This window comes from Carassius gibelio, chromosome B6 (assembly GCF_023724105.1).
Source record: "Carassius gibelio isolate Cgi1373 ecotype wild population from Czech Republic chromosome B6, carGib1.2-hapl.c, whole genome shotgun sequence".
Lineage (NCBI taxonomy): Eukaryota > Metazoa > Chordata > Actinopteri > Cypriniformes > Cyprinidae > Carassius > Carassius gibelio.
This window is the reverse complement of record NC_068401.1, coordinates 7,302,879-7,325,709: the sequence shown is the minus strand read 5'-3', so window position 1 is coordinate 7,325,709 and position 22,831 is coordinate 7,302,879. Positions and strand designations below refer to the sequence as shown.

The following is a 22,831-nucleotide window of genomic DNA, read 5'->3' as shown; positions in this document are numbered from 1 at the left end:
TATTACGGTAAGGAGAGTAAGGTCCGCCTTCAGAGAATCATTTACGTGTGTGATATCGGCGCTAAGCTGAGCAGCATCGTCTTCTTCATCATCACAGTACAAATGAAGAAGTATGGCTGCACACTACAAATATGTCCCCTTGTTTTAACCAGAGTCATGGTTAAAACACTTCCAGTCGGACTGAACACTTTTTCACCATGAGGATCCACTGTAAGGTTGTGGCGATCGCGGTATGTTTTGGAGTTTTCCTACTTTTGTACTTTTTCGGGGGAAACGCTGCGGACGAGCCGCCGCTGAAAGAAGTTGCGAAAGAAAAACATTTTCAATCCTTCAATCATATCGAGGATATAGAACCGGCGAAAGAAGCGAAACAAACCAACGAAGAGCCACAAAAACCACCGAAACTAATCCGCAAAGAGCCGAAGTTGAGCAGCAGAGGAGGAGGGAATGTCATCGCAAAGACTCGGTAGGAAATTCTTCTCAAGTGCAACATCACGACCAACAACCAGTATGATCAAAGCAAATGCAGTATAAATCTGTGTTCCAGTTTGTATTCTAACAGTTTATAATAATATAATATAATATAATGCATTAGGGCTGCACAATTAATCGAATTTGTAATCGCAATTACAATTACAGATGACACAATTATGTAATCGTTTAAAGGCACAATTACACACAAAAAAAGTTCACTTACATCATTCTGTGTGCATAAGATATGTTGTTGTTCTCTCTACAGATTATCTTAAGGGTTTTTTTCCCAATTGTTTGAATTTCTTTGTTTTAATATAACATAATACCATGCATATATTTACTTTGGTTTGGTTTCTCAGAAAAAATAAATAAATAAAATAATAATAATAATAATTATATATATATATATATATATATATATATATATATATATATATATATATATGATATTTGAGGCTTAAAAAAAGGGGTGCATTAAATCTAAATTGTGCTAATCGTAATATATAATCGCAATTACAATTTCAAGGGAATAATCGACAATTATGATTTTTGTCATAATCGTGCAGCCCTATAATGCATGTTCTCCTTCTGAAGTTGATATATAGGCATCCTTTCAACTCCCTTCTGTGCACGAGCAGTGCTTTAGTTTCTCAAGGGCATTTATGATCTCAGTGTGATTTGCAAATCAGTGCAAACACATGATTTAATACCAATCCATAAATCATTGATCTTTTTCTGTTTGTCAACACGGCCAATCCAACCAGACATTGCTGTCAAAAGCCTTCTTTGGCAATGGATATTTAGACAAGAATGTATTGCACCGATTGTGCAATCTTAATGTAACAAGAAGAAAACCATGCTTGACACAATTTTTGCACTATCCACATCCAGATTACTATGCACTAATGTCTTAAAATTTACTAGAGACCAGTGTGTTGTGCATGCTGCAAAGCCGAGTCCAGGAGTCCACTGTGTGCATCTCAGCCACGATTATCTCAATTGTATTATCATTATGGCTTTATTAAAAAGGTCACCTTGAATGCGGTTGCCTCGTTCCCAATGGGTCTCAACAGAGGACAAATTCAATGATTGGTTGTGCTGAGTGAATGTACACGCTCCCTTGTCAGTGGAGGATGGAGTAGTTTATTCATCAAGATGATCAGCCTTTTCCGAGACATAATTAAAAGGGGCTGTCATGTTCCTCCTTTAAGTGAACTTGAGATTGGTTCATTTGTGTCAGTATTTTTATAGTGTAAAATCAATAATGTCAAGGTAGGCGAACTAGACAGATGTCCTTTTCAATAGTGTAAAATCAATCCTGCATGGAGGATGAGTTTAATATTCATGGCTTGTCTTCTTTCAGCAAGCATATGTTATCACCCTTCTGACAGCTTCACATAAATGCCACTAATTGCACTTGTGAGATATCTCAACCCTTTGACCCTCCTGTTGGGTTTCCAGCAGTGATCCATCTTGATGTCCACACCCTTGTGACTGCTCTCTGCTGATAAACCCACAATGCAAAGGGGCAACACAGCCACAGGGAAATTAGTTAAACAGATCCACCGTACAAACAGGAAAGATGAGAGGGTGTGTTTTGGAAAATGATCTACGTGTTTAATTCCTGGCTCCCTATCCATCTCTGTGGAAAAAGTAGGAGGGGCAAACCGTCTTGTCTCTTATGACCTGTTGTTTCATTTGGAAGTGATTAACTCTTACTTTTTAAGCACATCCTCCAGACGTGCTTCCTGTCTGGCTTCTGCAAAACACACAAATGTGTCCCTGATGATACGTTTAATCACGTACAAGGGACCCAGAGGGTCAGTTTTGTCCCAAGGGCTCTAAAAATACAAAACTTTGGATCCCAATCTCTAATTTCTATTTTGTTATTAGCTGTGGTTGTATTATAAAAAGAATAGATCACCAACATGTGAAGATTACTTTGTGTACTTAAAGGGATAGTTCAGCCCAACATGAAAATTCTGTCATTAATTGCTCACCCTCATGTTGTTTTAAACCCATCTCCGGAACACAAATTCAGATATTTCTGATGAAATCCGAGAGCTTTCTGACACTGCAGAGACAGCAACACAACTGCAGTGATCCCAGAAATGCATTAAGGACAATGGTAAAACAGTCCATGTGATATCAGTGGCTCAGCTTCAGTTTTGTGAAGCTACAAGAATACTTTTTGTGCGCAAAGAAAACAAAAATAACATAAATGATTCTACAGTTCTTCTCCCTGAGTTACCATCTTCCGCCATTATGAGAGTACTACGACGCATGTGCGCAATTTCCCCTGTAACATAATTAACGCAATCAACGTTATTGCCTACGTTTAGATTTTTACTTCTGGGGATTGTATTAAGCCTTAAATTCACAAGTTTTTTTTTTTCCCCATATTTTTTTTTTATGAACATAAGTGAAATAACATGTAAGAATCATATGGAAACAATATCACCGTAGTAAAATCTATTTGGTTTTTGTTGAGGGAACCAGGGTGATGAGATATTCCAAGTTGGCCAACAAAAATCCGTCATCACTGCACTGTTTTAATCGAAGTAATATTGCCCATTATTGACTTTGTGTAGACATTGTATGGGCATGTTTCTAAATATATCATTTTATTCCATAGATCATGGAAAAGTCATACAGCTTTGTAATGACTTGATAGTGAGTAAATTATGACAGATTGTTTTCTTTTACTACAACTAAGCATAATTACACTTCGGTAACAAACGTGCAGCTGTACCTTCATGTTTCTTTCGCACGCTTTCCAAATAGAACCTGCTTTACTGGAAAGCTATGTGCTTGTAACACCTCTCTTGTGTTTTGCCAAAACCACAAAACACCGCTGCACACGTTCCTGCAGCACCTAGGAATAAGTGTCTACTAACTGTCAAACGAATAGCTCGCTCTGTCATCTGTAATGCAGCTATGACTGGAGGCAACTGCCGCGTGGCAGCTACATTATATGAAGCCATAAACATGTCTCGGAGGAAGACTGAGAATGCTACAGTTTCTTTCTCTCTAGCCTCTTTATCACAGTCTACACAGAACACAGATATCTCTCTATTGTCACTCGTGCCTCTCAATATGTTGATTCCTCCCCTGCGATCTTTATCTTCTAGCCTGGAGCACTCTAACGTTTCACTTCAGGTTTTAAAGTCAGGGTGCCATGGAACAGCTTGCTCTGCCAGGACAAGCATGCAGACATTCTGAAGAGGGGAAAAGTGCTTATATTTGGACATAGTTTATGGAGTGCACTGCATAGCTGAAAAGGCACTGACTGAATTCCATGCACGCAGCCTTGTGGGCCTGGATTGAATCAGCCATCGTATTCATTCTAAATATGCTTTTTTGGATCTATCGTTGTTGATTTCCAGTTAAGTGTTTTAGCCTAAGATTTGTTAGCCTAAGATGAACTAAAATTATGCTGGATTGTGGGAAGTTTTGGTGGTTTGTGCATCGTGCACACTACAGATCTGCTTTATGCCAGTTTATTCTAAATTTCTGTTCGTGCCATGCTGTCCAGTGGGACAGATAATTGGATGAAAAACATTTGCTTGCTTCACAAAAGCAATAACAGTTGTGAAGTTACTTTTTTGTTATTACATTTTTCAAAACAAAACAAAAAGTATAGGCTTATAAATATTGCAAGTATCCATGAGAGTAATATCAAAATTACTTTTGTTGATGTTGCATAATTAGACTAATTGTGCAGCCAATTTATCCAAGAATTAAAGCCATTCTTGCATAAATTGTTGGACTAAATTGAATGCATCCAAACATAAAAAAGGATTACATGAATTAGTTGCTCCCAAGTTTATTCTTCTTGTACAAATTATACTAAATAATCAGAATTTAAGGGAAGAGAGATATTTATAGTTCACAATGAAGTTCCACCACAATATAAATTCTCAATCCTGTTTCATTTTCATTCATTTCTGGGTCACTTTTAAGTTGCTTGGTTATGGTTATTCTGTTTCACTGGTCTATGATCAATTGTATTTCTCAACAAGGAATCATCAGTATCAGCTTTAAAACGGTTTTAGGAATTTCTGCTCAAAAAGGAGTGCAATATTTAATCGCCTTCTCCGAGCCTAAATGCTTCCAGATGTGTTCACTCAGACTGCAAGAATTTTTATAAGCTCAGAGTCTGTGAAGATTTCATGTTGATTAAAAATGGTACCAAATTCAAGTGTTGGCCGTATGCTTCATAAGTTATGATCAAAGTGTAGATGCCTCTCAAATGATTGAAAAAATGAAAGTAATACATTGTTTGATATCATTCAGTCAGCCCATTGAATTCCTGTTGCTTAATTTGCAGTTCTGTAAACAAGGGAAGCTTTTTCCACAGGAAACCGCAGCCATCAAAACAGATTCTAAAGTATTTTGTGATACTAGTCAGAAAAATCAGAAAATGAACTTTCAGGTCTGAAAATATCCCTTCTTCCCTTTTATCAAAAGCCCTAGGTGTTTCCATGATTTTCCTATTCTTTATTTCACTTCATATCAAGGTCTGTGGTTCACTTGAAATGAGAGCAAGAGTGTTTGCACGTCCTTGGCTTAATGGAAGCGCTTTGATGTTTGTTTGAAAGGCTGCGTGCTTTTCTAGCGGTATGAATTTGTTTCCCCCACCAAAGCCTCGGATAAATGGAGGACTTTTTCCCCAGAGGTCGTCTCTTAGAGAGTTCGAGAGCTTACTTCCCTGGAGTGATGGAGACTCAACATGAATCACAAAAGCAAACACCACCCCAATAACAATTATGTTTTGGTGACTCAAGACAAGGTCATGAGGAACATGAGTGCTACGCCCTTATGTGTCTCCTGTTGTCTTCAAAGTGTTAATTCCTTTTGAGAAATAAAGAGGCAATGGTTCTACATCTTTAATTGATTTGAATGATATTTAATATAAATAATTAAATATTTTATTTATTATCAAATTAAATTAAGTTCTCCCTTCTTGTGTGTTCTCATCAAGTTACTTGCAAGCTGGTTGGACTCTGACTCTAAATAGTTTACCCTTGAATCATTTAAATGAGGTTCTCAGCGTGCCAGAGGAACCGTGTGCAGCATAAGGAATATTTCACCAGTGTGTTGTCTCATGGTTTGACCCAGCTGATTTGTACCAGATGTTTTTGTTGCTGATGTCACACTCTGGATGAGATTTGATGGATTTAAGGTTGTTGTTGTTGTTTTTTTCCTCTAGGCAGAAAAGTGAGGTGGGGCGGCCTGGGTCAAAGGTCACACAAGCAGAGGATGTCATGCACCTGGCAGTGGTGGCTTGTGGGAACCGTCTAGATGAAACGCTCAACATGGTGAAGTCAGCACTGCTCTTCAGCATAAAGAAGATCAAATTTCACATCTTTGCAGAGGAGGACCTGGGCGAACAATTTGAAAAAGGGGTGAGAGCATGTCCCATGGTTCTTTCATCTTTTCTGTGGCGACCAGAGGTTTTTGATGTTGATGGTAATGTCAAGCAAACTGGTGACCTATATATAGATTTGTTTTTAAACTGTGATTTGAGGATCTATACTTATCTAAGGGTTATCTTTATTCTTTGAAAAGCAGTTCAGTGGGTAACTAAATTTTAGTTCCTACTGAAAAGAACATCTTGCTGGCTCTCCAACTATTTAATCTCTGCAGTGGGCTATATTTTACCTCAGACAAAGCTTCATCCTCTAACTATGCAGCTCTCTTGGACCGAAAAAGTCTGGCACAGATTTCAGGCATAATTTTATGGATGATTGCTTCACTCTTTTCCTTTAAAGTCTAGAGGTAATATTCCAGTATAACTAATAGGGTTTTAAATATTTGCTTTGATAATGATTCAGTTTGATTACTTTTTTTCCAGTTTATTTATTATTTTGGTAATAATAAGGCAAACTCATAATTATTATCACTTATATTTCGGGTTATGGACCTTTTGAAGACCTCCTATAACAGCCAAATCACCGTTGCTCTAGCTCAGGTGATATTTTTATTTATTCATGTCATATAATTATTATTATTTATAGTAATTCTAAACGATTTTTATGATGAATGTCTTTTTATTTTTTTTATTTTTTTACCCAAGGTTAAGTGTTGGGTTATATGGTCATTTTTTTCAAATCGTCATATCGTCAGCCCTTGAGATCGACGATACACGATATTATCGTGCATGGGTGGAGCAAAAGACCCTTTGTTCTTGTCATAGCATAACGATTTGGTGTTTTAAACCACGCAGGCGCGCATGAAATAGACCATTGGAATCACCGAGAATAAAAAAAAAATATACTTTAAAACATACTGATAAACTAACGTTAAATATAAAAATACTGTATTTTAAACAGCTACTTCATATATAGTCAGACGCAGCTGTTATACCGCGCATCCTGTGACCATCTGCGCTGTTCTCATACATGACAGATTAACTCTCTCATAAATGAGAGAGTTAATCTGTCATGTATGAGAACAGCGCGTTGCTGTGTATCAGCCATTAGATGTGTGGGACACCAACTCCTCGTTTTCTATCTCTTTCATTTTATGGATTTAACAAGTCAGAGCGGACAACTTCAGCGACGTGTGTATGTGTGTGAAATGCGGTGCTGAAGTGAAATAGCTGGGCAGTTTGATAGCCGAATTATAATAAGCCGCCTAATTAAAATTTAAAATAGTAGTTATTATTATTATTATTATTATTATTATTATTATAATCTAATACATTAATAGGAAAATGAGCCTAATATCGTCTTGATTATCGACAGAGAAATCAGCTTATGTCGATATATCTGACTATCGTAGATACACGATACTATTGTCTATCGGCACAACCCTACCAAGGTTTCTCATTGTATTTAAACAGGCCTATGACTAATGCCTTGAATGTCAGTTTTATTGTACTAGTGGTTTGTGGTAACCCTCAGACAATGTCAGGCTAACCCTGAAAACCAGTCTGGTAATGAAGGTAATGTGAGAAACCTATGTGTATAAATCTATCGATCTCTTGCTCTTAACACATTTTTTGGTTTCTGGTAGAGCGGTCTTTCTTCACAGTCCTAATTGTTTGCAGTGTTTCTCTCCACAGAGGGGCTGTTATTGAAAATAGCAGTACATTGTTTTTTATGCTTTGACAGCCGATGCTTTTTGAGAAGTGCCCTCTGGCCTAGAACTGATCTTGATCAAGTCCTGCCCCATATTGTTGCAGATAAAGAAACTGGAGGTTTCTATATATATATATATATATATATATATATATATACTATAGAGAAGTAATGCAATGTCATGTTTGTTATTCAAAAGATTTCCTCAATGTTTTTCTGCAGCCTTTTCAGCAGTAGTTATTTGGCTGTCAGCGGGATATTATAAGTCGGTAGTTATTAACTGGTGGGTTATGACCCCAAAATCGATTGCAGGTCTGTTCTGATGGGGTCGTGGACGGCTGGAAAAAATAATGCTAAATGAGAGTAATAAAACCCAACCAGCCATATAATCATGGATGGTTAGGATCGGAAAAATACAATGATTTTTAACTTTCCTAAGTACAGGAAAAAATGCTTTAAATGTGTTTTGTTGTTGACGTGCATAAGAAATTCACACAGTTACATTTAAAATTAAAATTTAATTTGCAATAAAAAACTATCAAGTTTACAGTCAATTGGTATTATGGCTAATACTAATAATGTATTATTTGTAATAATTTTTTTCTGTTTGTTTACCCAGTGTTTGTTCCTTATGTTAAACTGTTTAATGCTTTTTGAAAATATTTTCTGATACTGAATAAGTTTTCATATTGCATTTTTTTTTTTTTTTTTTGCCATTTTGTACATCGAATGTACCTCAATCCTGGTTCTGGAGGGCCAACTTCCTGCAAAGCTTAACTCCAACTTCCCTACCTGGAATATTGTAGTAACCCTGAAAACCTTGATAACTTTGGTTCAGGTTTGTTTAATTGAAGTCAGAGCTGAACTATGCAGCGCATTGGCCATCCTCGAGCAGTATTGGCCACCCAGTTTTAGTACTGTATTTGATTGTCTCTTAATGAAAGTGAAAAAGTGAAGTGAAAGTGACATTCAGCCAAGTATGGTGACCCATACTCATACATCATTTAACCCATCCGAAATGCACACACACAGAGCAGTGAACACACACACACTGTGAGCACACACCCGGAGCAGTGGGCAGCCATTTATGCTGCGGCGCCCGGGGAGCAGTTGGGGGTTCGATGCCTTGCTCAAGGGCACCTAAGTCGTGGTATTGAAGGTGGAGAGAGAGCTGTTCATGCACTACCCCCACCTACAATTCCATCCGACCCGAGACTAGAACTCACAACCCTTCGATTGGGAGTCCGACGCTCTAACCATTAGGCCACGACTTCCCGTAATGGCCAATGCATCTTTAGGACTCACCCATCCAACAAAATTGCATTCTAGAAATCACAGTTCTTACAAATATTACAAAATGTTGCTTTTTTTTTTTGTTGTTGTTGGTTGAAGTATTGGTATAGGTTTGTTCACAAACTTCTCTTCGCTGTCACCTGTAAGCAATAGATGTGCGGCTTACTGAAGACTGACAGCCATGACATTGACTGATTCTTTCAATTTCCTCTCACAGTTCAGTCAGTGGCCTCAGACAGTGTCCTCCAGGTTTCACTTCAGCATATATCCAATCACCTTCTCTGTGGGGAATGCAGATGAATGGAAGAAACTCTTCAAGCCATGTGCTGCCCAGAGGCTGTTTCTTCCCGTAGGTTCCTGCCACTGCTTAATGTTCTCTCTTCATTTGTTTGTGTTTTCCACCTCCCCACACTGATTGTAACCAGGTATTTTTCTCTGATATCAGGTTATCCTGAAGGATGTGGACTCCCTATTGTATGTGGACACAGATGTTCTGTTTCTCCGGCCTATGGATGACATCTGGAAGTTTCTGAAGGCTTTCAATAGCACTCAGCTAGCTGCCATGGCCCCAGAGCACGAGATCCCTAAGATCGGCTGGTATAGCCGCTTCGCAAGACACCCTTTTTATGGAGTCACAGGGGTCAATTCAGGGGTCATGCTAATGAACCTCACACGGATTCGTAGCACTCTCTTCAGGGTGAGGAACAATAGTATTGACTTGACATTTTTGCAGTTTCATATGCTCAAACTTAGGTCACAGGAGGGGATGCTCCCGTTCAAATTATCTATGCTAAGTATCAGAATTCACAATCCACTGTCCACTGTTATTTTTAATAGAAAAAAATGCTAAGAGCTTGTGAGCATGACGTCATAAATTGGAAATAGGACGTTTTCGATAGCACGTGAAGACCACAGAGAAGCACTCTTGCTCAAAACAGTGGAGTGAATAATTTTGATAACTTTGTGGTTTATTATTTTGAGTTGTATGGGACGCGTAACACTCGTCCCTCTCACAATGTAACATTAATGTCCTTACAGTAACAAATGGCTTGTTTTATAGTTTATTTAATTACATCAATATTATAAATTGATTTAGGCTACAATAAATATTTTTACTGCTACTATGTAAAGGGAACACTGCTGTAAAAAGGACCTTATTTGTTTAAAGTGTTGGCAAACCAAATGTTCTTAAACTTTTGTTCAATATAGTAGTAGGCCTACTTTTAAATGAAGAAAAGTGCACAATACACTACTTTTGAATGCATTATTAGTTTTGTGCATAACAATCCGATTAACTGCAGACAATAATGTGATTAATCGCGATTAACTGCAGACAGTAATGCGGTTTAATCGCAATTAAAACATTTAATTGTTGCCCAGCTCTAATATATATATATATATATATATATATATATATATATATATATACACTCACAAACAATATGTTGCTGTTTAGCTCTGCTTTTAATGAAATTTTAGAGTTCCAAAATCCGTATTCACATTTTCAAACACAAGACATACATGAAATATCAGTACAAGTTTTCAGCTAGTATGAGAGAGATTTATTTATTTATTAGATTTCAGCCGATATTAAAACTAAAAGTCGATTTTTTTAAATTATATTTGTGAATGTTTTTGATTTCACATTTTTGCTTTACTATATTTTTTTGTGCTTGATTATTACTAGATATTGGCAGTATTTTCCTTGTGTGGTTTACATCTCTTGGTAGTGGGCTGAAGCTTTGGCGTTCACATGCGTTCTGAGGTTTCTTTATGCTTTTAAACCCTTTTAACCTCAGGCTGTTTTTAGTAGGCAGTGATGGAAGTCTACTGATTGCCATCCGTCGAGAGCAAGTGGGTGACAGCAGTCTGGATTAGCATATTTCTGTAACTCAGCTAGAAGTGTAATTTCCAACCCAAGCACATTTTCAAGGCTGTCTGAGGGGACAAAAAGGAAATTTCTTCTTCTGAAAAAAACCCTAAATTTCCATATCAACAGCTGTCTGAAAGTGGCTGCCAGACTCACTGTTGAGGAAAATAACCTGCCACTATTGATTTTACAGAACAGCATGATCGCCAGCGGTCTGTCATGGGAAAATCTGCTTCACCCTCTTTATCAGAAATACAAGAACCACATCACATGGGGAGACCAAGACCTACTTAACATCATCTTCCACTACAATCCAGGTATAAGACATGTTTGATAATAATGTGTCATTTGACAACACCTGCAAAAAAGAACTAAGCAATGCAGTGGTTTTTTTTTTTGTTTTTTTTGGACACGTACCATATACTATTAATACCCTGTTTTTGGAAATGTGCCAGAGTAATACCATGGAATTCTATAAAATACCTCGAAACATCTTGCAAATACATAATTTAGGGCTGCACGATTAATTGAACATGATTAATCGTGATTGTCATAATCCGTAAAGCCGGTTCTGTGATTAGCAGTAAATCTCCATCACCTGTTTTCAGGTGAAGAAGCATTTACTACACAGAGCCGTAGTTCTCTGAAAAGCTATGCAAAATCACATTCGTAATCGCAGACTATATAATTTTAGGATTATGAAATTGACGTTTGTGATAATGACCATTGTTTGCGATATCTTCTCAGTGAACAACGGCTTTGTGTAATAAATGCTGCCCCATCTGAGAGCATGTGAAAATACTACATTTAATAACATTTTTTAACTCCAAATTCACTTCATAACGTCAGTCGAGTGTTCAAAATAAATCCTTCTGTGAGATGATGTGACTTGTTAAACAGAATAATTAAGGCAAAATATTTAGTATTCTAAGCAGTGATAAAGGCTATGTCGATTAGCATTTCATTATAGAAATAGTTTATTATGAAGAACTCCGATAAACAATATATTGCCGTAGTCATGTGTTTATTAGTCACACTGAATCAATGAAAGCAGTTAAATCTTCTCTTTATTCAGCTGCAGTGATGTTCTTCTTCGGGGCATTTTCAGCGCGAGAGTACCCTTTGGCCTTTGGATGGATGGATATTTACTGCTGATCACAGAACCGCGTGCTTCACTGAAAGATACGCATGACAATAGCTGCTTCTGCCTAATCGTGATTTATTACCTTTGCGATTTAATTTCGATGAATTGTGCAGCCGTAAGACAAGTATATTTCAAAATACCTTGGTTATAGCTTGTTTTTTTTTTTTTTGGATATGTTCTATTGTATTTTTTTAATTTAGACACCGTATCCTGTAAATACAAATAGGTATATTAAATACATCATAATACATGTTCTATATTAATACCATTCAAAATACCCTGGCTTTGTACATGTACCATGATAATGCTATGATCAAAAGTACTATGTACATTCTGTGGTCAATATCAAAATACCCAGTATTATCATGTTCTTGCACATTTAACATGGTGGATATATGAAAGTATGAGTACTGCTGATAACATCACTGAACTTTATAATAAGAAACCATTTCTCACCCAAAAGAGTAAGAGACGTTTTTGAGTGCATCTTTAAAACAGGCATAGAAACCTGTCTTCTTTCTTTATTTTTGTTGTTTTGCACTCTAGAGTGTTATAGAACTCGTCTAATTATGTGTTTTAGCTGGAGGCTTCAATCCACTTTCAAAAGCTGTTTTACTTATTTTACTTGTGAAGCCCTGCGGCATTTTATCATGAACATCTTAACTAACCTTTCCAACTGTGATTGCTATTTCTAGTGCAGAGCCTGGTTCTGTGTGTTTCGTTTCTCATAAAATCAAAAAGACCTGGTATGTCACAGGAAATGTTTTTTTTTTTTTTTCAGCTCACTCTTTCCTTGCCCTCATAAAAGTTGCTGTTTTGTCTGGTTTTTATAGAGATAAAGCCCTTTTGTGTCGGTAAGTACTTCTGTTGACTGGAACCGGTGTGACAGATACTGGCAGGTGCAGTTATTAAGGTTCCTGAATTGGTGAGACACTTGGCAAGCATAGTGTTTGTTTGACAGCTCCAATGGAACGGGTCCAAAAGACTAGACTAGAAGTGCATGTGTTGCATGGGCATGTTATTTGCAGTTTGGATAAAATGTTGAATATTTGTCTTTCTGTCTGCAGAGTGTCTGTACATATTCCCATGCCAGTGGAACTACAGGCCAGATCACTGCATGTATGGAAGCAACTGCAAGGCTGCGGAGGAGGATGGGGTGTCTATTCTTCATGGTAACCGTGGTGTGTACCATGACGAGAAGCAGCCCGCCTTCAGGGTGGTGTATGATGCCATACATGAGGTGAGCTGCCACTGCCTTTTCAGGAGACAACTGTATGATAAAAGCAATAGAATGGCTGTTAGACTGATAAAAATATGTTGCCAGATTTACAGTGTGAAGGCTGCACAGAAATGCTTGTGAAGTGGCATTTAGGTGGTTTTACCCAGGCTGTTCAATGCTGCGTAGAGGTGGCATAAAGGCATTTCTATATCAGTAATAACTGTATACTTATTGATACTAGGGTCTGGGCGGGTCAGAGCAAGCTTAATTTAATCTGCCATTTATGTAGAATTGCGCCTTTACCCTGAATTTTGAGCAGGCACAGAGCAGCCTTAACTCAGCTGTGTAAAGACACCTTATGCTATGCATACTAGCAATAAAAAAATGTGGCTCAATGGCAAGTTTATTTTTATTATTATTATTTTATTTATCAATGTTGTTGATTTGATGCTCAATAAATGTTTCTTATCCACGTTGACAGCATACAACACAGTTGTAATCTGTTTTAATATATTTTAAAATATAATTTATTCCTGTGATGCAAAGCTGTATTTTCAGCATAATTATTTCATTCTTCAGTGTCACAGAAATCATTCTAATATGCTGATTTATAATCAGTGTTGAAAACCGTTGTCTTTTTTTTTAGATATTGGGATAATATATATTTTTTAGTTTTTTTCTGGATTTTTATTTTATAAATAAAAAGTTAAAAAGAACAGCGTTTATTCAAAACAGAAATTTTGTGTTGCAATAAACACTACTATTCAAAAGTTTGGGCTGTCATTTTTTTCTTTCTGTTTTTTAAAGAAATTATTACTTTTATTTAGCAAATATGGGTTAAATGGATAAAAGCAAAACAGTTTCAACAAAAATAAAAATAATTCAGCATATTAGAGTGATTTCTGAAGGATGTGACACTGAAGACGGGAGTAATGGCTGATTAAAATTCATCTTTGCATCACTGGAATAAATTATACTATGAAGTATATTAAAATAAGAAACCAGAATTAGACATTTTTATGACATTTCACAATATTACTGTTTTTTTTTTTATCAAGTACAGCCTTCTTGAGCCTGAAAAACTGCATTTAAAAACATACAAAAATCTTTCTGATCCCAGACTTTTTAACAGCACACACTCTGCTGTTCAGAATTCAGTCAGATATGAAATGTGGACCTTGTGCATTGTGCCTCAACAAACAAAACAAAGCAGTTCCATGAACACTTTGAAATGTAATGCATTTCATCTTCTCTTTCAGTATCCTTTTGAAGAGAACTTGTTCCAGGCTTTATTTTACCCTCTTCAGACTAAGTTCCTAGACACCGTTAACACCCTTTGTGGAAGGATCCCACAAGTGTTCCTCAAACAGATCGAGAAGACCATGAGGGCTGTTTATGAGAAAAAAGTGGTGCACCATGTCCGACTGCCACACGAGTAATGAGCCTCTACTGTGTTTCGGTATCACAAGAAAGAATCTCTGCCTGCTGCTTGAATCAGAGTGAACTTTTCCATCGAAGACGAGCAATGCCAGAGGCAAACTACATTTGGTCCATTAGGCACAGTATGAGCTTCATGAGCCAGAGGAGTTGGAGATTCAAGCTGGAACAATTTCTTTTGAGCAGACGTTTGGCCTGCTGGATGGAAACAGCAATGCAGGATGAATGCAACATAAGCGAAACCATCAAAACTCTTGAGAGAGAGTAGTGAGCAAATGAATTGAGTGTCTCCAACTGTGGGTAATCAACCACTTGAATGTTCCTGAGAGACTCGTTGGCAAAGCTGTTTTTAACCAATCCAAAAATATGGATTCAGAGCTGTTTATTTTACAACTGTGTTGTACCATTTTCAGCATCTTGTTTTATTATGCCTGGTATTACACAATTGGAGCATTTGTGTCTCACTTGATCTAATTCATGTATTTAAGTGGCTGCACCAATTTGTTTGTGCATTTTGCTGCTTAATAGCATGAGATAAAGCCTTGTTTTCAAGCCACATAAATGAATGTAGCACGCAGAAACAACCAAAGAGAACTAGCCTGTAGAGCTCAGTAAGATGTACATTCAGTTTAAGCACAGCCCTGATGGTGGATGTTCACACTGTTTACATTGAAGATGACTTGCTAGTAGAAAGGGGCCTGATGTTGTAATGTTGTCATTGGGATTTTAATTTTAATATATAGAGAGAATTTCATGAGGAAACCTTTGGCCTTTTATGAGAATTACAATTAGGTCTGTTGTCCTGTATATTGATATGACAAGCCTATTCTGATGGACATAATGAATTTGATGTTGAATTTGTGGTGGAATGTGTTTTTAAGGTAATTTGCAACCATTTGTGGGAGCTACGTAAAAGGTCTAAAAGGGTGTCAAAGGGATAGTTCACCCAAACATGACAATTTGATGTTCATCTGCTTTACCCCCAGGGCATCCAAGATGTATGTGACTTTGTTTCTTCAGTAGAACACAGACAGAGATTTTTCACTCAAACTGTTGGAGTCTGTCAGTCGTATAATGTCAGTGGATGGGAATCACGGCTCTGAGAGTCAAAAAAAACATACACCAACAAAACCAAATTAAACCTGTGGCTCGTGACGATACATTGATGTGTAAAGACACAAAATGATCTGTCTTTGCAAGAAACAGAATATATCGCAGACTTAAGTGCATTACCACCACCTATCTCTCAAGTGGACCACTGACACTTCTAATTGAGATTAGTGTAGATAGAGTGTCATTGGTCCACTTGAGAGATAGGTGGTGGTAATGCACTTAAGTCTGCGATCCCCCATAAAGCAAGAAGAAAAAGATGTCTAGCGCAGGCAGAGGAAGAAGACGCGAATGCGCTCAGGACAGTTCAGACATTGCGGTGAAAATGAGAGGTAAAAAAAAGAACATAAATACTGTTCAGTGTCTTGCACAGACTGATCATTTTGTGTCTTTACACATCAATGTATCGTCATGAGCCGCAGGGTTTAATTTGGTTTTGTTTTCTTTTATGACTCTCAAAGCCGTGATTCCCATCCACTTACATTATATGACTTTCAAACTGCAACGGTTTGAGTTAAAAATCTCCGCTTGTGTTCTACTGATCAAACAAAGTCATATACTTCTTGGATGCCCTGGGGGTCTGCAGCAGATAAACATCAAATTTTCAGTTTTGGATGAACTATCCCTTTAAAGTATTTTTTTGCAATATTCAGTCCAGTCATGTTCAAAGAAAACATTTTGTTGGTTTGCCCTGTTTGTAAGGATTTTCTGCCATAGTAGGATTGAACTAGCTAATGTGATCATTTAAAACAAATCATATTATGTGCTGATTAGAAAGGTTTGTAGATTAATAACTGTATTATATAAATAAAAACAAAACTATAATAAAAGCAGAAAACAATACACAGATGTACAATTTACAGTTAAGTGCACTTTGTAATAAATGCTGAATATGAAGAAAATAAAATTAAAGACTCTCTAACTCTCTAACAACCAATATGACCAGTTCACCAATTTCTTAAAAAGAAAAAAAAAGAAAAAAAAAAATTATTTAGTGTAACCACAGCTTGTTAATTTGTTTACGGCTTCTGTGTGAAATTATGAACGTCAAATAGAAAGCAAGAGTGTGTTGTGATGTGTAATTTGAGCACAATGTGCACAATGTGCTTAATTATATTTGTGACCGGTTTCCAGCCTCCTGTCACTGGTCTGGGATCAGTGATGACATTTCTTTAACTGGAAGCTCGGGAGACTCTTATACATCTCATGTTATCTCTGCCTGAAGAGATGCACCAGCGATGTTCATTGTATCCAGTGTGCTTTTCTCTCTTTCTGAATGTCTTGCATTGTATGTATTATTTTCCTTTTTATACAAAAGTGTGTATGTCAGAAATGTAATAAATAAATATGCATTTAATATTGATTTAATTTTGGCTCACAATTATTTTTGCATTATAAATATATAAATAAATAAATAAATAAATAAATATTTTAATAAAGTGCTATGTAATATAACTTATTGTTCAGAGAGTATATGCTCAGGCAACTATTCATAATTAATTTAATTAAGAATTGTTTAATACTCTAAATTATAAAAAAATATAATTAACATTATAATCTATTAGATGGTTTGGTCACTACAGTAAATTTATAGGGGGAGAAAACAACAGGCCAGACATTTTACAGTAAGTAGGTTAAAACTGAGAGCCCGATGAGTCATATTTGCTTTTAAATAAACATAAAGATGAGCGTTCAATTATAAATAGGCTAATAATTCCAGTCAGAATGAACACGAAATTCAGGCCGTGTTTCAAAACCTTTTGAACCTACCTTGACAGCATTTATAGGCATAAAGTTTGCTCGAAACGCGCCTATTGTGCTCAAAAATGTTGTCTACATAGGCAGCTCACGAGGTTTTAGGGCACATTTCCAAAACTATTAACGTCTACAAAGCCCCCCAAATGATGTCTAGCTAGGTGGGTAAGCAGCTCACAAGATTTTGAGACGCAACCATGCTATTGCGCAACAGTCCCGAACAGCGGCCGGCAGTGACGTCGCAGACGCCGCCATATTGAAATGTTTCTCCTCTTCTCTTCTTCACTGAGCTCAACAGCAGCCATCAGCTCTCGCTTTCCAACTGGAGACAGGGACAACAACACAGACATGGAGATAGACACTCTTCTGGAAGCTCTTAAAGGTGCCCGTTTGTGTGTGTTGAGTTGGTCTGCGTGAGTTTAGAGAGGAGTTATTTGTGCTTATAAGCTGGTAGTGTGAGTTAGCTAATGTTAGCATGGCCTGTAGCTAAATGGCTTTTCCTGTTTTTCGAGGTCTGTTGTGTTTTAAGAGCAAATGAACGGGTTAATTTTTCCTATTTTATGACTCCTATCCCTTTTTTGACCAAAATCACGGGTTAGTTAATTAATACGTTAATAAGCAAGATTTTTGTAGATTGAGATAACTAGTTAACGTTAGTGGTTTGGGATGATCTAGTGTTGATTTGAGTATATTACACGTCTGTTAATTCAGTGTTAACTCTAAACTAGTGAATAATTGAATGGTAATCCGATTTTCTTGTTAAGTTTTCTTTATAACATGGATTTATTTTTATTCTTTGCCATTTACACTTTGATATACGTTGTACTCGGTTTTAGTACTAACTTTATTATTATTATCATTTCTAGTGTTATTATTGTCTATTAATAACACTATTATTAGAGTGGTATAAATAGTTTTTGTGTTTTAATGACAAAGCTCAGATTTATTTTACAGTGCCTGTACTAATTCTTATGTAACTGTGATAGGAAAATGTATTAATATTTTGTCATATTTGTCATGGAGCTTGAATATGACTTATACCTAAGTGCACTATAGTTGTTCACAATTAAAATGTGAGATATAGTTAATATTATTTTATTTTTTTTCATGAAAGCATATGTAAGTCAGAACTAGAATGGACTAACTAGATTTCGAATGGAAGGTATTTTAAAGTTGGAAGCTTGGATTGCATCCAATAAAAATTTTCATATGAAATCCATAATCTTTGTATTGTGCTTGTTGCAGATTTCGACAAGAAGGTAAAGAAAGAGTCGACGCCGGTGTTGGATCAGTTTTTGTGCCATATCGCGAAAACCGGGGAAACCTTGTAAGTACCTCTAGATATCAGTGAGTGATCTAAGATTGGCATTGAAACCCCCTTTACCTTTGTGTGACCTCTTTTTCAGTGGTTTGTTTAAAATCATAACTACTTTTCTTGGTAACACCACAAGGTGGTTTATTGCACTACCACAGCACTTTTGGTTTTGTTCCAAAACACACTGAACCTTGTACTTATCGACTGGATCTGCTTTAGACGACCTGTTCTCATTTCATGAAGTAATTGTGGGAATACATAGTTAGACACATATCAAAAGATCGAATCTGTGTATGTCTCTCGAATACCTTCTTCTGGTTGGTCTGTAGTGTTCTGTAGTCAATTGTTTTTGCGTAATGACCACTGAACTGTGTGGCAGTGTTTATTTGATCCTACATAGATGTGTTAGTTTCATATTTCTGGTATTAATCTGGTCTCTTTTCGCACAATAAAACAATTTCAACTGGTTTTTCAAATCTAAAAATCCCATCCTCGTGACAGCTCCAAGTTTAGCTGTCTAGGAGTTACTAATGCTTAATGTTGTTTCAGGGTTTCCTGGTGTCAGTTTAAAAGCTACTTCATATTCAAACTGGAGAAAGTAATGGAGGATTTCCAAGCATCGGCCCCAGAGCAGAGAGGGCCTGCTAACCCCAACGTAGAGTCGGTTCCTTTTGAAGAAATGAAGGAGAGAATTCTTAAGATAGTCAATGGATACAATGGGTGAGTAACACGCTAATTAATTGCATGGTGTGGCACCATCACCAATTTTCCTTTCAGAAAAGCACTGGGTTTGTTCCCGTCTCTTTACCCCAGAGCATGTGAGCTATCTTCTTGCTGTTGAATTTAACCTAGCCTAAACATTTTCTCTATCCAGGATCCCATTCACTATCCAGCGCTTGTGCGAGCTGCTCACTGAACCTAAGAGGAACTACACAGGGACAGAGAAATTTCTCAGAGGGGTAGAGAAGGTCAGTGTGTGATGCGTTTAAGAACTAATCGGGCCAAATGGATGCTGTTCAGTTGTGTGTAGTGGTGCACTTTCTATAAAATACCTTGAAGAATCTTCTTCACCCTACACTACGTTCCATCCAAAATCAGATGTGAAATATTATTACTTGCTGTCTTTAACTTCCATAAAGGCATGCTGTTGATTTATGGTCACTTGTATTTGTTTTGCAGGTGTTTGATTTATAAATCTAGAGGATCATTTACAGTGTTTTACACACTTCAGTTTGCACACTTCATGTTTGCAGTTTGCTAAATGGGTTTTATTACCCGGTGTTGGAAGAACTTTGACACATTTATGTGTTTTATGTGCTTAAGTGATTTGATTACCTTTAAAGTCACACATTTTAGTCCAAATTAATTATTCATTCATTCATTTTCCAATATAGGAAGTTGTAAATGAATTTGCATTATGTTATTGATACTGATTGTTTCTTCTCTTTATCAGAATGTGATGGTGGTCAGTTGCATTTATCCTACATCTGAGTAAGTAATTACACATTACTATTAAAATGTAAAGTTACTACATATAAACTGAACACTTAGACACCTTGAATCTATTTATTTAGGAAGAATGGGTGCAGCGGTGTCAACAGAATGAATGGAGTCATGTTGCCAGGGAACATATCTGCCTTTACAGAAAGGTGATGAAAGTATATGGAGCTCAGGACTAATCATAAAAAATAAATAAAAAAACATAGACACTTGATTTCCCTCTATATTACAGGAAAGTAAATGGTCCAGGAACGCCCAGACCATTAAACAGACAGAAACACTCCATGTCCAGTTCACTGGCCACAAATGGCCTTCCGGACAGTACAGAAAACAAAGAAACAAACACAGCACAAGGACACAGCAATTCGGCCAGGTAGGTTAAATTTGCCATTGTATCGCATCTCATCTGATCATTACTCAAGACCAGAGATGATGAAAAGCAAAAATTAAATGCCAAGATTTACATAAATAACTGGAAAACAGTTATTTAGTTGATCATTGAATCAATGAACATGTTCACTTATTTTCACATGATATAAACTCTATACTGAATATATCTTTGTGTTCTAGTGATGCATCTGTATCGGGCGTTGATTGGCCTCTCGGCAGCTCTGTAAAGAACAAACACTTAGATGATGAGGAAGATGAGGGAATGGAGGCAGAGGAACATGAAGTAAAGAGGCTGAAATTCAGCCAGGATGGCAATGATGAAGAAGAGGACGAAGATGAAGTAGACCAGCAGGTTGTCGAGAGACCGAGATCTACATCAGCTAATAGCTCATCAGATAAGTCCGAGGATGCCGAATCACCATCATCCATGTTTCAGGAGGGCAGTGAGGAAGAGGAAAGTAAACCTCAAGGATCAGCTGGAGGCTCTGAGGACCAAGGTATCGTAATTTTTTTGTCCCCTTTTTCTTTTAGGTTGTTAAAACACTACACAAAACACTTACATATTCTATTCTTTGGTAACGTAGAGCCTTCCAGCACACAGCCTGAGTGTCCTGTGGCAGATTCCAGAGAGGCTTTTACTGAAAGAGAGGTTCCTTGTGGCTCTGATGACTCCTTAGAAGATCCCAGCGATATGGACCAATCAGAGCAGAGAGCCCCAGCGGGCGTGGCCTCAAGCCCTGAGGTGAGAGAAGGGGAGGAGCCAAGCGAGCAGGTCAGCAGCAGTAGCACTGATGAAAATGCCTCTGGACCCACATCCAGCAGCAGTAGCGTAGAGTCACCCACAGAGGGCGACTCTGGGTCAGGGGCCCTGGACTCGGAGAGTGCAGAGGAGGAGCCAATGGAGCAGGACTAGAAGCCTGCAGACTCAACAATAACAGTGCTTTTGTGGAGTTTAAGACGACACACACTTAAGTGGCCTTCCACAAAGGCCATCAGAATCAACATCCAACCTACCGCCATGCGCCTTTTGGTCGAGAGTCCCCCTAACTTCTCCAACCTTCCCAAACGGACACTTTATGCAGATGTACATAGGATTTTATTGCTAAAGTGAAGGTTTTAAACGGTCTTTTTTACAGTTGTTTTTTCCCGCTTAATTGCATTTGTGTCATCGGTTTCTGCCTGTCTGTTTCGTCACAGAGCTTAAAGTGGTTTGACTGAAGTTTTTTTGATATCTAGTTATCACACTGTCAAGTGACATCATTTAAAGCTAGTTAAAGAAATATTCTTGATTAAATACAAGTTAAACACTACACAGCTGTAGCATACCTTTGGTTACTACAGGAAATGATTCCAACTCCGAAAAAGCAAAAGTGTAAGTTGCTTGCTCTTAGACTTTTAAAATAAATGTATTTCAAAGCAAATATATGTTGTCATAATTTACATCATGTCTGTTGTTGTTAAAGCTTAACTTGTATTTAACCATGAATGTTTCTTTTCATATTTTAAGTCTTGGTTCATGAGAGTTTAATCTGTATCCTGTCTTGTTCTAAGCTTTAGGTCGACTAGGACATGTCTCCTCTGCATTGGTGTATTAATATTTTAGTCACCTAGTGTTGAGCATCGGGGCAGTGGAGTTTATCGTCTTGCTCTCTCTGAAGACCCATAACTGGCTGCTGTTCAGGTTACGTCTCAAGCAAACACAAGTCATAGCTATATTTGTTCTGTTAAATGATTCAAGCCTAGCGTAACATCGTTTCATTCTGGTCGTTTGTGTGTAACTGATGGGATGTTAAATCTCTTTTCTCACTTCTGTATTCTTGCGCGGTCTGCGCTGCATTGAAAGAGAGTGGTTTATGTCAGGTACATTTACCTCTTATTCTAACTGATTTCATGATTCATGTTAATTTATACCAGCATTTCATTCTCCTGTTTTATAAGAAGTTGTTTTGGTTTTTGTTGTTTTGGCAGGTGGTTGTTGACTGCTCTGACTAGCTCGATTACAGTGTCATTTGTGGCGGTCCAACCCCAAGTTGCCTCAGCTGGCTGCCATTTTGCAGCTGTGTGTTTTTGATATTTAGAAATTAAAATTTCTGTAAAGTAGTGTTTTGTAGAGCATCGTGTTTACTATCTTTTGTGCATCCATATATAATTATTATTATAACTTTTTTTTGGTGTATTACTGAATGCTTGTGTTTTCAATGCAGTATTCAGATGAAGCAATAAATGTTATCGTTTAAAA

General features: G+C 37.2%; 2 protein-coding genes across 3 annotated transcripts; both read left to right on the top strand.

Moving 5' to 3' along the window:
- Window positions 1–39: 39 nt before the first annotated feature.
- On the top strand, window positions 40–16,995 carry LOC127959304 (glucoside xylosyltransferase 2-like). The gene is made up of 7 exons (XM_052558384.1): window positions 40–466; window positions 5,687–5,882; window positions 9,070–9,201; window positions 9,298–9,549; window positions 10,916–11,039; window positions 12,934–13,106; window positions 14,345–16,995. The coding sequence occupies exons 1-7, from the start codon at window positions 198–200 to the stop codon at window positions 14,522–14,524; spliced, it is 1,326 nt and encodes a 441-aa protein (XP_052414344.1). The 5' UTR covers window positions 40–197; the 3' UTR covers window positions 14,525–16,995.
- Window positions 16,996–17,602: 607 nt separating this feature from the next.
- On the top strand, window positions 17,603–22,831 carry LOC127959303 (serine/threonine-protein phosphatase 4 regulatory subunit 2-B). 2 transcript variants are annotated; one of them, XR_008154237.1, is made up of 10 exons: window positions 17,603–17,769; window positions 18,633–18,714; window positions 19,252–19,422; window positions 19,577–19,670; window positions 20,156–20,193; window positions 20,277–20,351; window positions 20,435–20,575; window positions 20,773–21,089; window positions 21,177–22,452; window positions 22,561–22,831. XR_008154237.1 is itself a non-coding variant. In XM_052558383.1 (9 exons), the coding sequence occupies exons 1-9, from the start codon at window positions 17,649–17,651 to the stop codon at window positions 21,503–21,505; spliced, it is 1,368 nt and encodes a 455-aa protein (XP_052414343.1). In that variant the 5' UTR covers window positions 17,603–17,648; the 3' UTR covers window positions 21,506–22,831. The 2 variants fall into 2 exon arrangements, 1 of the variants encoding a protein (XP_052414343.1); XM_052558383.1 differs by having other exon boundaries at window positions 21,177–22,831.

Excerpts from the sequence above, each read along its gene's own strand:
- LOC127959304 (XM_052558384.1), top strand. The coding sequence starts at position 198 with ATGAGGATCCACTGTAAGGTTGTGGCGATCGCGGTATGTTTTGGAGTT. Across the intron at positions 5,883-9,069 it reads GCGAACAATTTGAAAAAGGG|TTCAGTCAGTGGCCTCAGAC; the intron begins GTGAGAGCATGT and ends TTCCTCTCACAG. Across the intron at positions 9,202-9,297 it reads CCCAGAGGCTGTTTCTTCCC|GTTATCCTGAAGGATGTGGA; the intron begins GTAGGTTCCTGC and ends CTCTGATATCAG.
- LOC127959303 (XM_052558383.1), top strand. The coding sequence starts at position 17,649 with ATGTTTCTCCTCTTCTCTTCTTCACTGAGCTCAACAGCAGCCATCAGC. Across the intron at positions 19,671-20,155 it reads TTCTCAGAGGGGTAGAGAAG|AATGTGATGGTGGTCAGTTG; the intron begins GTCAGTGTGTGA and ends TCTCTTTATCAG. Across the intron at positions 21,090-21,176 it reads TGGAGGCTCTGAGGACCAAG|AGCCTTCCAGCACACAGCCT; the intron begins GTATCGTAATTT and ends TTGGTAACGTAG.